The following is a 13315-nucleotide window of genomic DNA, read 5'->3' as shown; positions in this document are numbered from 1 at the left end:
CATATAATAGGCCAGAGGTGGAATCAAGTGTTTTCCTCAGTAGCTTTTTCACCTCATTTTGTGAGGCAGGGTCTCAGTGAACTGGCTGGCCAGCAAACTCTGGGGACTCTTCTGTCTTTAGTCCTTAGTATCAAGGTTGGAGACCACCTTGTTTAACTTTTTGCTTCTTACGCAGGTGCTGGGGTTACGAACTGAGGTCCTTAGGCCTGCACAACAAGCACTGGGGAGCCAGCCTAGGATCCTGCACACATTAGGCAGGTGCTCTGTCGATGAGTCACATCCGCAGCTTGAGTGGTTTTATTTTTAACGTATGAAACTGTTTAAGGTAGGGATGTATCTCAGTACTGTGTGCCCACCAGATGGCCACTGTTAATTACATTTAATTGAAAGGTTTTGTGTTAATGAATCAATTGGCTGTTCATCTCCAATGCAGCAGGCTCTTCTGCTAGTGATTGGCTGCAATTGAATGCTAGTGTGCTGACAGAATGAAAATTTTCCATTTTCAGGGACATTTGTGCCTGTTAATTAGTGGCAGGCGTTGAGCTGTTGTTCCCAGGAAAATGCAGCTCTAGATTCCTGTGAGTCTGTTCACAACATCTCTGCAAGCACGCTGCAGAGCCCTTTTCATGTGCATTTCCACTTACAGGCACCTTATTTAACGTGCAGTATTGCTTCATTGACATTGAACTCAAGGTAACAGCTCCTTTCCCCCAGTGATGCTGAACTGATATGCCCGTTTTCTCTGTGAGGCACGTCTCTCTTCTTGGCGTAATAAACAGCACAGGAGACCATCTATGATAGTGAAATACCACAAAAAGCTAAAAATACAACAGTGACCCTCTTTCCCCAAATTTGGTTGTGAATAGAGGACAGAGGGGCTGCTGGCTGTCAAGGTGAGAGCCCAATAAAGAAGGAAGGAACAATGTCACTTTGGGGGTCTTTAGCGAGGATCTGCTTGCTAGCAGCTCATATGTCTCTGTCTCTGTCTCTGTCTCTGTCTCTCTCTCTCTCTCTCTCCTCTCTCTCTCTCTCTCTCTCTCTCTCTCTCTCTCTCTCTCTCTCCCTCTCCTCTCTCTCTCTTCTCTCTCTCTCTCTCTCTCTCTCTCTCTCTCTCTCCTCTCTCTCTTCTCTCTTCTCTTCTCTTCTCTCTCTCTCTCTCTCTCTCTCTCCTTCTTACTTTTTTTTTTCCTGGAGCTCGGTCTGTAGACCAGGATGGCCTCAAACTCACAGAGATACGTCTGCCTCTGCCTCCTGAGTGCTGGGATTACAGGCTTAGGCCACCACAGCTCGGCTGGGAACATACTCTAAATGTGGTTATGAGACCTTGGCCTTTACTTCCTGTCCTCAGGGTGAAAGGCTTTGGTTTGCTGTTTGCTCCCATCATGAGGCACTGCTCCACAGCAGGCTTCAGAGCAATGGGGCCAGTTGATAATGGCCCCGAGCGAGACCTCTGAGCCCGAGCGCGACCTCTGAAATTATGAGGCAAGGCTCTTCTTTTTATAACTTATTGCAGAAAACATAAACTGCTAATAATTTTTATTATAGAAGCCTATAATTATTACAGTGGTTTTGTTTAAGGTGCTAAGAAACAATAAAAGACACAGACACTTGATAAATTTTAATTTACCTGGCAGATATTAATCCCCCAAACTACTTCCTTATCACTCAGCTCCACGCCATTTGCCTTAATGATTCCTACCTGGGCTACTTCCATCGATAATTCCATAAACACCTGCGTATGCTTTTCATCTGGGCTGCTTCTCTCCAAACCCATGGCGCCAGCCACGTGGTTCTCTCCATGCTAACTCATGGTGGTCCCGCTTCCTTCCTCTCTCTTCTGCCTGTCCCCCCTCCTTCCCGTGATCCTCTACTCTCCTCCTCCAAGCACGTGAACCTTGGCCACGCCTACCTAGTTTCTGCCCTGTCCAATCAGGGATAATTTTGGAGGCAAGGTTTCACAGTATCATTTTCGGTCAGTAAGCAGTCCTGGAGAAGCAAAATAATTAGCAATCAAATACAACGCACCAGACCGCGCTGTTACAATAACTTATGTCAGGTCTTTTGTTATAGTAACGGAAAGCAAATTAACACATCCCTCGGCTTCAGCAGTGTTTCAAAATAGTGTGATCTTGATATTATCGCCACTTGGTGGCATTGGAAATGAGTCTGTGTTAATAGCTTGTGGGCCGACTGGGTTTGTAGCTGCTACACAGGTCCATTGGCTTATAACACAGTATACGCCACTTAATACTCTGGTGCTCAGGATGCCCGCCTTGCACATAAGTGGTGTGCACCAACCCCGTGGGGCTGTCTGCATCCAGGGCAGGAGAGAGGATGGAGAGGGGGAACCACAGCCTTGGGAAGGTGGGAGAGAAAAGAAGCACTCAGAAAATGACAAATCCCACACAAGGTGTGTACCATAATCACAACTCCTGGAGCTAAGGGAGATGAAGTCAGATTGCCAAGGTGGGTAGGGGGGGAGAGAGAGAGAGAGAAAGGAGAGAGGACACAGAAGGGAGAGAGAGACACGAGGGGGGGAGGGGAGGGAAGGAAAGGTGTTTTTAGAGGAAGGTCATTGGGTGTGGGTTTTTCTTGGCAACCTGCTGGTCCCCCGGGTTCATCAGTGATAGGACCTTTCATGACCACCAGCCTTTCGTTTCCTCTCTTGTTGTATGCTGCCTTCATTGTCACTTGAGGGATGAACCCTGAATGTCCTGCTCATGGTTGCTCTGGGCATGCTCGCGCATGCTCTGTCTAGCTGGAGCTCACTGGCTGTTTTGTCTTATCATAGGCCTCAGGGCTAATGCTTTCCGGACATTGTCTAATCTTGGGGCAATGTGGAGTGAAGCTACATTCAGGAGAATCTCTGAGTCTCACTGTCCACTGGGGTTCTGTAGCCCCTTTGCAAGAAGTTTCCTGCTTTTGTTGTTTTTTTATGTCTTTGTTCTGGATCCTGCATCCTGGAGCTGAATCGCTGTGTCCATGTGTGAGGCACGGCCCAGTCTCTAGGGCCTGGGGTAGTCTCTGGTTGTCTCAGCTGGGCCTCTCCATCCTGCGTCCTCTGGAGTGTGCTTGGTGGTGCCAGATGCTGTCTTTGTGAGGTGAGGGCCACTTGGCTTTTCTTCTCTGGACTCTAAAGCTGGTGTAAACCTGCTCCTTACACAGGTTGTGGAAGCTCCTCTCTCTTCCCCTCCACCATGCATCAATGGAGAGCAGTGTTGGATTCCCAGGAAAGCTGTAAAATGATTGAGATGGTCACATCCTGTCTCTTGACTAATCCAGCAAGTTCACAGCAGCCAATCCTGCCTTTCCAGTGTATCTGCGCTCGATTCGGCTGCAGGCCGGGGGAAATGGGGATTAACCCATTATGCAAAAGATGCTACAAAAATAATCCCTGTGTGTGTATGCACGCACACGCATGTGTATGTATATGTGTGAGTGTGTGATGTGTGTGTGGTGTGTGTGAGTGTGTGTATTCATGTGTGCATATGTATAAGTGTGTGTGGTATGCATATGTGTATATATGAGTGTGTATGTATGTGTTTGTGGTGTGTGTATGTGTGAGTGTGTGTCATTTATCTTCTGGTGGTGGCCTGGGTTCCATATCCGGTGGGCCATTTCAGGTGCTGCTTGCTTCCAGATGGGAACAGGAACCCCAAGATCAAAGGTTCCGTTTCTCACTCAAGTGCAGCTTCGAGTACTCAGGGCGAGGCTTCTGATCTCACGGGGGGGGGGGATGGGGTGGGGGGTGAGGGTGGAAGTGAGTTTTCCACTCGTGTTACAATTAGCTCTTGCTGTTATCAGTGGAAACTCAGGCATTCCAAAGACCCGTGATGATACCAAAAGCGTTCCAGCCCTTTGTTAGGCTGCCATTCTAAGCATGACAGAGAATGTGGGCAGGCACCTGAAACTGGCCAGAAGGCAGCTATGGTGAAATGCAGGCCCAACAGGTGCTTCACGGGTGCTCAGCGCTGAGCTGAAGGAGATGGACCTAGCTTCAGCAGCTGTCGAGGCAGCTCCTCCATTACTGCGTGACTGGCTGTCAAGCCCGTGGCGCCCAGTGGTGATTCTGCCCCAGAACAAATGAGTCTCAGAGGGTCGTGGGGGAGGAGTGCAGTGAAACGGCAAGCCAGCCTACTTTCATCTGGGAACCAGCGATTTATAAACAGAGGGCAGTGGGGAGGGGTTTGAGGGTGAATGTGTCTGATTCACTGGGGCTAGAGGTGCCAGGGATACTTAATGTCTAGGTGTAACAAAACAGCCCCTATCGTAAGAGGGAAAAAATCAGTACTTAATTATCCTTTGGACAGGGGAGAATCTCTAGGTACAGTTAAAGATCATTGGTTGAAAGCTCAGACACTAAGACATCTTATTAGCATAGGGTGGGTATCTCCAGGAATACCCAGGTACTTGCTGAATGAGTTTCTTATCAGGAAATTCTTACCAGGTAATCTTCCCTGATGACTATGTGAGGCTCCTTAGGGGATCTAGGGTCCCCCAAATCAGGCAAAGAGAGAACCCCCCCTAAGAAAGGGAGTCCATTGTTCTTGAACTGAGTTCAGAGGCTACGCAGAAATGCCAGACTTTGACATTCCAGCAGGGCCCCACAAGTGTGTATGTATGTGTGTGAATGTGTGTGTTTGTGTGTGTGTGTATGTGAGTATGTATGTGTGTTTGGTGTGTGTGTGTATGTATGTGTGTGACTGCATGTGGTATATGTGTATGTGTGTGGGATGTGTGTGTGTGTTTGTATGTGTATGTGGTGTGTGTGTGTGTGGTGTGTATGTGTGTGCTTTCTTCAGTGGCTTCTGCTGCTAAAGCAAAGGTGCATTTGGTGAAGTGTCCCTTCCTGAATATCAAAATATGCCTTGTTTGGGTTTCCCCCTTTGGTCTTCAGTGAGACAATAAAGCAAAGACACTCGCTGTTCTTCAGCAGGCTCTCAGAAATGTACAGAGCCTGTGAGGGGTAGCCGGGCCCTTCCTTTCTCAATGGGGAAGGAGGGAAAGGGTGGAGATTGATCCAGATGTTTCTTTTTGTGTCTCGGTATGTCCTTGGGAAGTGCTACTTAATGTCGCAGCCTCGCTGTTCTCTAGCCACATGCTGCTCTGCTAACTTCCTTTCTGATTTCTTTCATGTGTGTGAAGGAGATCTGGTTGTTGTGTTCTGTGCACTGAGGACGCTTCCTTCTGTGGGAAAAAGACGGCCCAGATCAACCTTCTTTAGTAAGAAGGCTTATGTACTGAAAAATCCAGTTACATGGTTTCAGGCATTAGTTCGGCCACTCTGTGGTATTCCCACAGGCCTGGTTTCTTTCCCTCCACAGGCACCCCTTTACAGTGGGTGCCCTTAAACCACAAGCTGATCCCTAGTGATCCCACATAGCTGGTAGACACTTTGCTGTTTTATATATAGTTCAGTATTCATGAAAGAGTCTTAAATGCTCTGTCTCCCTATTGTCTGGAAGGTCTTATATAGGTCATATGTCTGTCATTGGAGCCAGAAGAATACACTGCGCTGATTGGCTTGGTCTAGATCACATGGTGATTCAGTGCTTGGGGGGGTGGAACAGCAGTCCAGAACTGCAGAGATCCTTGGAAAGGAGTGTTGGAGTCGGAGGAAGATGAGCAGAGTAAAGGAATCACTCCTCCGCCCTTTGGCTCTGAGCATTGAGGGCCTTGTTCTTCTGTGCGCTGTGCTGTTTATTATTGATGCTGAAAATGCATCTCCACAGACAGTGTCTTGCATATTATCTACCAATATTCTGCTCTCCAGTCCAACCCCCTTTTCTTGGTTCTATGTCTAGACATGCAAAAAAAGAATTTGTTGAAACAGGTCATATGTGATTGCCTGAAATAGGAGGAAAAAAGTGTATACAGCTAAAAAAAAAAAAGTCTAACTAAAGACAGACTAACTAAAAAAAGAAAGAAATAAGGAATGAATGAATGAATTTTCTTCTTTGTGACATAGTTCAGAAGGAACAGGCGCAATAGAGCTGCACCACGCCCAATAGGAAATCTGTCCACCTCCGTTGTTAATTGTCGACCTTTTGAGCTTCCCCAATCATAGTTTTGCTGTTTGTCCCCATGCTATGTCCCTGCCCAGATTCTGTCTTCAGTGAACCCTAAATGCTGTCCCATCTTTCTCTGCCAGTGGACAGTTCGCCGTTGTGAAGAAATGCCGTGAGAAAAGCACCGGTCTTCAGTATGCAGCCAAGTTCATCAAGAAAAGGAGGACCAAGTCCAGCCGGCGGGGTGTGAGCCGAGAGGACATCGAGAGGGAAGTCAGCATCCTGAAGGAGATCCGGCACCCAAATGTCATCACCCTGCATGAGGTCTATGAGAACAAGACGGATGTCATTCTGATCCTGGAGCTGTGAGTGTCCCTGTGTGTCTGGAAGAGACTGTGGGAGGGACATGGCCTGCACTGGCCATGCTTAGCCCAGTGGGGCCATCCTTGAGATGAGCCCTGAGCTGCCTGAGCCTTAGGGGCCTGGAAGGTGTTTTGAAGAGCAGCTTCCAGTAACTAAGCAACACTTGATTTGCAGGAAGGTCCCCAAATCTTGGGGGCTCATCTCCTTTCTGAGGTTCAACTTTGTTTGCAGTAAGCATATTACTTAGGGGTTTCTCCATAAACTTTGTACGCATGCACCCCACTGTCTTCTGCCTCCCTCCCTCCCTCCTCTTTTCTCTCATCTCTCTTTCCTCCTTCCTCTTAATCTTTCACACACACCCTGCTTTTAACTGTGCAACTGTCAGAGCTAATTACAGGAGCGGGCGAAGTTGACGCTGAGCTCTGAGGCGTGATTACAGGATTCTTCAAGCATGCTGCCGCTTTTCCGTCTTGCCCATCATCCAGTGTCGTGGTGGGCAGCTGATTGACAAGCATTGTTCTGAGCTGTTTCTGCTTTCCACCTCCTGTGCCTCCTTTTCCTGGATTCCTGCCTGCGTGTGCTGTGTGGGGACCCACTGTGACCAAGTCCAGCAGCCCGTCAGGCAGGAGAGAGGAAGAAGCCGGTTAAGGATTCTCAGAGGCTCTCTGTAGGCATTTGGGAGGTCCTCCTGAGGAAAGAGGGATGGGCGGGGCTCATGCCCTGACAGCTGATCCTGGGTGGCCCCCAGTGGTCACAAGTCCCATTCATTCCCTGGGAGCTCGCTGAGTTCCGATGTGCCCGCCCACTGCTTGACAACTCCCTTTCTTTGTATAGAAATTGGATGCCATACAGCTCTTTTAACCTTTTGCCTTTTTTGAAATTTGTGTGCTGTAGTAAATGATGCCTGGAGGAAGGTTGAGCAACTGTGGTGAAGTGAACAAGCTAGTCAGGTGACTCCCAGCTCGTATTTCTGGAAAGCTCACCCTACACTTCCTGGACACCCCAGCATCCCTTGGGCTATGTTTATAATCATACCCATCTCCATGTCCTAACCCCCAAAATGTTGTGCTCTGAGACCAGCTCCCTTAACACAGTGTCAGATTTGCACACACTCTGCTCCTTTTCAAACTGCCTGGTGGTACTCCATCACCTGGATGGAGTGGCTGGTTTACTCTTCCATTACCCAGTGGACATTTGGGCTGTCTCTAGTGTCTCACAGTCAGGAGTGAAGCTGTCCCCAGCACTCCCAGACTCGTATGAACACAAGGCTCCACACTCCCTGGGTAAGCGCACAGGAGTGGGGTTGCTGGGGCCTGCAGGAATCCTATAAGCAACTGCCAGGTTTGTTTCTTGAATCGTTCAGTTTTACTTTTCATCCTCTCCGGCAGCAGGTAACTTCAGTTGCCGGGTCAGCCCCAACACTGGCAGTGCTGGTGTTTTCAGTTGCAGGAATGTGGTTAGGTGCCTGGTAGCTTTATGTTGCTAACTGTGTGGTGACCTCTAGTACAACTTGAGAAAGTTCAGCCGGAGCAGCAGCAGGAGGTTGGAAGTGGGCGGAAGGATGGGTTCTTCTTCACAAGGTTAGGAACATCCTCATAGATCCCAGCAGCCCCTGGGGCTGACGGTCTCACCTCTTCACCCTCAGGAATATGTGCAGCTTTGGTGGTCACTATTATGCATCACTGGCTGAGTCCTAGGGCTGCTCAGACATTTGGTTAGATGCTCTGATGTCGTTCACCCACACTCTGGGTGATTTTTGAATGAGATCAACATGCGATTTGGTTAGAACTGGTGAAGCAGACAGCTCTTCATAGGGTGTGTGAGCCTCATTCAATCAATTGAAGGCCCAGCTAGAATGAAGCAACCATCCCTCTCTAGAGTAAGAGACACTTCTGGAACCACCCTGCAGGGATCTGAGAAGCTACCTCTGCTGACCTCAGTGTACATAGTATTTTTTTGTTGTTGTTGTTGGTGTTCAAAGCACAGTGCTCAGACCCTGGGCTAGGTCCTGCCCTTGCTTGCTTTGCAACCCTGAACAATAGCTTCGAGGGAACAGCTTCCCCTCCATGGTAGAACAGTTTTCTTATGGCAGACCTACTGCCGCAGCTCAGTGCAGAGTGCACACACGAGGGAGCCATAGGCGAAATCTCGCAGTCACGACTTCACATCCTCCACACATCATTGCTCTCCGGTTAAGTCATGCCGAGACAAAGATCTCTTCTGCCCGCGCTCTTGCCCACCCACCTTGTTGCATGGTTAAACCACTATTAAACTTTGATAGGTGCTTGAATCATTCTATAACTTACTTTGTTACCTGGCGCTTGGGGAAGCCAAATCAGAGAACTTAGCATTGAGCTATCCATGGCTGTGACAAAATACCTGAGGTGGTCGATTTGAAAGGAAGGGAAGGGTTTTATTTTGACTCACAGTTTCAGAGTCTTCAGTCGGCAGTTGCTTGACTCGGCCTTGTGGAGACCTAGATAGGCAGCACGTCACACAGGTGAGCATGTGTTGACGCGTGTCTATTCCCTTCATGGTGGCTAGGAAGTAGGTAGAGAGAGCAAGGAGCAACTTGAAAGGTACCCTTGAAGGGGATCCTTTAGTGACCTCACTTCCTTTACTAATTAGCACCCCCTAAAGGCCCAGCCACCAGCCTATAGCACCACAGGGAACACACGGGGTTCTGGTAGACACTTTTGGTCCATGTATGATGCTGTCTGTAAGTGTGCATGATGGTGTGAGCCGGAGATACTGGCTTCTAGCATTGCATTCCTAAACATTTTGGTTCTTGGAGAGTGATGCAGTTTTTCTTCCATTTGTCTTCTGACCCCAAGGGACCACACATGTTAAATATCCTCAGGGTCCAGCTGATTGGTGGACATGAGTGCCACTGCAACCACAACACCTCCATGTTGGGAAGGTTTCAGGGAGTAGTGGACCCGTGGCTGCCCAGTTCTGTATGTCAACAGTAGTTCAAAGGGACAAACACAAAGATTGATTGTTCACATTGGAGATTGGGATTCAGACTGGCCAGATCTTTTGGGTTTTTTTGTTTGTTTCTTTTTTTTTTTTTTTTTTTTTAAGTCTAACCTAGGATTTTAATGTGGGCAGTGCAGTCAGTTTATAATATTCATAAGCAGATTAAAACAGTATGTGAAAGCCACTGTGGCCTTAGCAGACCTCCCGACTCGAGGACATTTCATGTGAGCAATGGCCTCATGGAGTCCCTTGATGAACGTAGAGATGGAAAGCCCTAGAGGCTCCAGATTCCCCTGGAAAGACAAGACATGGAGCTGGCACTAGGAAACAGCTTAAAGCACTGGACCGCGTGTGGGGAAAGCCTGGCTTTGTGTCACGCTGGGCATCCATCTCAGGGCTTATGCATGCTGTGTGCAAGCGTTCAGCTGCTGAGCTGCGTGCAAGCATTCAGCCATGGTTCTAGCCAAACACTGGTGCTTTTTTAATGTGTTCTAAGTAGATGCCGTATGCCTCACGCTTAAATATATTGAAATTCTTAGTAGACAGTTTCTGGGAATGAGACCTTATTGGGCCAAAGGGTGATTTCCAGTGTGGTTAGTTAATGCCAGGCCATGTTGGAGTGGAGCAAGGCAGTAACCTGGTATGGTTGGTGGCATTATAGGAAGGCCCTGGGCAGACTGAGGCGGAGGGCGGATGCTGGCAGATAGGGCATTGAAGAGCTGTGCTCACAGCCAAGGGTGCTTGGAGAGCTGTGCTCACAGCCAAGGGATGCTGGGAGAGATGTGCTCACAGCCAAGGGATGCTGGGAACTCCTCCACACCAGGCGAGCAATGGAGATGGGTGCTGATTTGGGACTCATGGCCTCTAGACACATAAGATGGTAAATTGTGTTAAGCTCTCCACTCTCTACGTGTGTGTGTGTGTGTGTGTGTGTGTGTGTGTGTGTGTGTGTGTGTGTGTGTGTATGTGTGTGTGTGATTCCATTCCAAGTGCAGGTCATTTTTCATTTAAATGGTTAGGCTTTATTCATTGTATTTTAAAACTTTTATGTGTGTATGTATTTTGCATGTGTTCCTGTGTATGTGGGAGCACATATGTAGGTGAAAGCATGTGTGTAAGGTCAGAGTTTGGCATGGGTGTCTTCCTTTATTGCTTCCCATAATCATGGTTTAAAAAAAAAAACAATGCAGGATTTACCATCCTAAACATATTTACACATATTTTGATATGTGTGCATGCTCCCTGTTATGCCTAGATCTACTGTCCTAACCATGTTTACACATATTGGACGGTGGTACTAACTGTATGCACACTGTTGTGCCCAGATCTCTGGACAGTTCTTTGTGACAGTCTGAAACTCATCCCCTGTTGAACCGCAGTTCTTTTGGCTCTTTGGGTTTGGCTGAGGTAGTAAGTTCTGAGATGAAGTTGCTCCTGGCAGATGGGTTGTCTTCCAACGTTGGCGTGATCCCGATGCCTTCTGTAAGGTCATTCATTGCTCAGCCTATTTATTCCTTAGCCAGACTTAGAGGTGAAACCAGCGGCGCAGGAGTTGAGCATTCCCGTGGTCATGCACTGGTGTGGGGTACAGACATTTGCCTGGCTGGCCCAGACAAAGGTCCAGAGTAAAGTCATGCTTCTAGGCAAAGAGGCAAGGAAAAATGGGGGGGGGCTGATTGGGAGGGGTGTTGGAGCCCAGCATCCCTCAGACACCTCCCGTCCTGCTTCCCTCTGGTGCCTGTGACACAGAGGAGCACTGAGACTTCTCTCAGGGTGATTCCTCCCGCTGGCACACTTGTTCGTTTCTCCCTGAGATTGAGCTCTTATGACTTTTTTTTGAACCTTTCCTTTTCTTCACCAAGGCAAATTTCAAGAGCTCTTCTGGCACCCCGCCCCTCAGATAGCTCCTGTTAGGCAACAGCAGAGAATTCAAGAGCATTTGTTGGCAGCTTTAGCTTTTCACAACAGATGAAATCACATACAGCAGCGGCTTTCCACTCAGGTGTACTCTTGAGAAATAAAAACCCTGGGTGCGTGTTTCTAAACATTTTTTTTCCCTTTCTTGCCAGACCGGTTGAAAAATGCTCCTCATGTTAGTAATTGGTACTTTTACTCACTTAGGCGGATGACTTGAGTCGTGGATGACCACCTGGCTGAGCTCTTGGGTGTGTAGTTTGAAGGAAGGTTTCAGTCATTGTCTCTTGTTCTGCTCTCTAGTGTGGTGTGCGCTCTGCATGAGCTGGTTGGCTCCATTATGGGGAGCCTCTGCTTATAGCCAAGAAAGGGATGGTCTCTAAGGGGTTGGAAACTTAAGGTACAAGTGTCTCTCTTCTGTCCAGGGGCTGTAGGCTCCGCCCACCGTGTGGTGTCCATGATTTCTTCACACCTCCTCTGAGACATGCACAGCCACGTCACAGGGCTTGGTTCTCTTGAAAGCTGCACATCATGAGGTTGGGACTGAAGGGAGCTATGGAACTTTGCCTTTCTTGACCACTGCTGCCCACCCCCGCCCCTGCCAGACCCCGTACTGCCTTTTGCTGATTCCTTCAGCTTCCCCAGTTGTCTTCTCCCTCCTGGTCACAGGCTGCCCTGCTTTGGGGAGGCTGTTTTAGCTTCAGATCTCTTCACAGTGTGCCCACCTTTCCCTGAGGCTTGAAGGCTGCAGGTTGGGGGATCGAGGCTCAGCTCACTCATTCTTCTTGGCTTTACTTTCAGCTTCATCTAGCAGAGCAGGGCTGCAGGCTGCTTCTTCTCTTTCCTTTTAACATAAGTGGTCAGCTAAAGGCTCTCCTCACTCCATACCTGCTCTTCAGGGTTCGTGAGTCCTTTCCTGCCCCAGCCTTGAACCCCGTTATTAACCCTCAGGGGTTGGGCTTCTTGGCACGCAAATGGCTAACAGGGAGGAAGTGATGGGATGCCTCCATACCACAAGCGAATCTCGGTTCTAAAATCTTTCTCTTCCTCCAGCTTTTCATCTTCCTCTTAAAGCACTCCTCAAACTGAGGGGAGGGCCTCGTGTATGAACATCCATGTCTCAGGGACAGCCTGCTCCTTTGCATTGGCTGCACGTGCTCTCTGACAGGATGATGGTCTTTTGGCCTGGGCTTCCAGATCATTAGGAACCATCAGCTGCTGCCGTCTTAGCCCTTTCACTGCAGAGTTCAAGCCAGTTGGGAGGGAGGGCTGAAGTCACAGGGCCCTGGATAATCACTTCCCCTTGTTTTCAGCTAGACAAGATAAGCTGCACTGGGAATCAACCTCCATCTAATGGTCGTCCTAGCTCGGTGTATGCCCCACTGGCCTTTTGTTCTAATATGGGTTATAATTACCCAAGCTGAAGAGAGGTCTGGCTGCCCCAGCTTTTCCGTTTGCCCCACTTTCGATTGGCCTAATTCTTTCTGTGGGTTTCCAAAGCTTGGGCTGAAGCCATTAAAGCGAACAGAGGCTTGGCATATGCTGCAGGGATTTCTGGCTGTTGGGTTTTTCATTTCCCCTGGAATGAGTACTTTTCTACATGGCCCAAGGGCAAAGGGGAGCCTGTCTCTCAGCTTTCTCGCTCACTCACTGCCTCCACAGTCCTGCCTACCTCAGTGCTGCTCCTGAAAATTGTTGTCGGGGCATTGTACATGACCATTGATTTAGGTCACCAGGTTAAATGGATGAGGCTATCTCTGCCTGGACGTGACGGTCTTTAGGGTCAGGCTAGGGCACCATGTTGTATTGTGATATGGTTTTTTCCTCTCAGTATAACACAAACCCACTGCCATCTTGGGGCCCCTCACATGGGAGTCCAGCCTTTACTATTTCCTCAGTCCCGGCTCTAGTGCTATTGGGAGGTGCTGGAGTATGTCAGAGGTGGGAGGGAGGCGACCTACAAGTAGGACCCTGTGATGCAACATTCATGATGTCATTGCCACGATGAGGTGGGGAGTACGTGGTGATGTTGGGGTTTTCCAGTCACCCAT

At 48.7% G+C, this 13315-nt stretch overlaps 1 protein-coding gene across 4 annotated transcripts in view; it reads left to right on the top strand.

The window, feature by feature from the left end:
- DAPK1 (death associated protein kinase 1) overlaps positions 1 to 13315 on the top strand; it is a 151603-nt gene that overhangs the window by 86024 nt on the left and 52264 nt on the right. For all 4 annotated transcript variants that reach the window (XM_084784059.1, XM_084784058.1, XM_084784061.1 and 1 more), the window contains exon 3: positions 6152 to 6373. In XM_084784059.1, coding sequence (XP_084640185.1) covers positions 6152 to 6373 — 222 coding nt within the window. The remainder of the gene's footprint in view (positions 1 to 6151; positions 6374 to 13315) is intronic.

The sequence above is a fragment of the Acomys minous genome, assembly GCF_964271855.1.
Source record: "Acomys minous genome assembly, chromosome: 5".
Classification (NCBI taxonomy): Eukaryota; Metazoa; Chordata; class Mammalia; order Rodentia; family Muridae; genus Acomys; species Acomys minous.
This window is presented reverse-complemented; position numbering and strand designations above follow the sequence as displayed.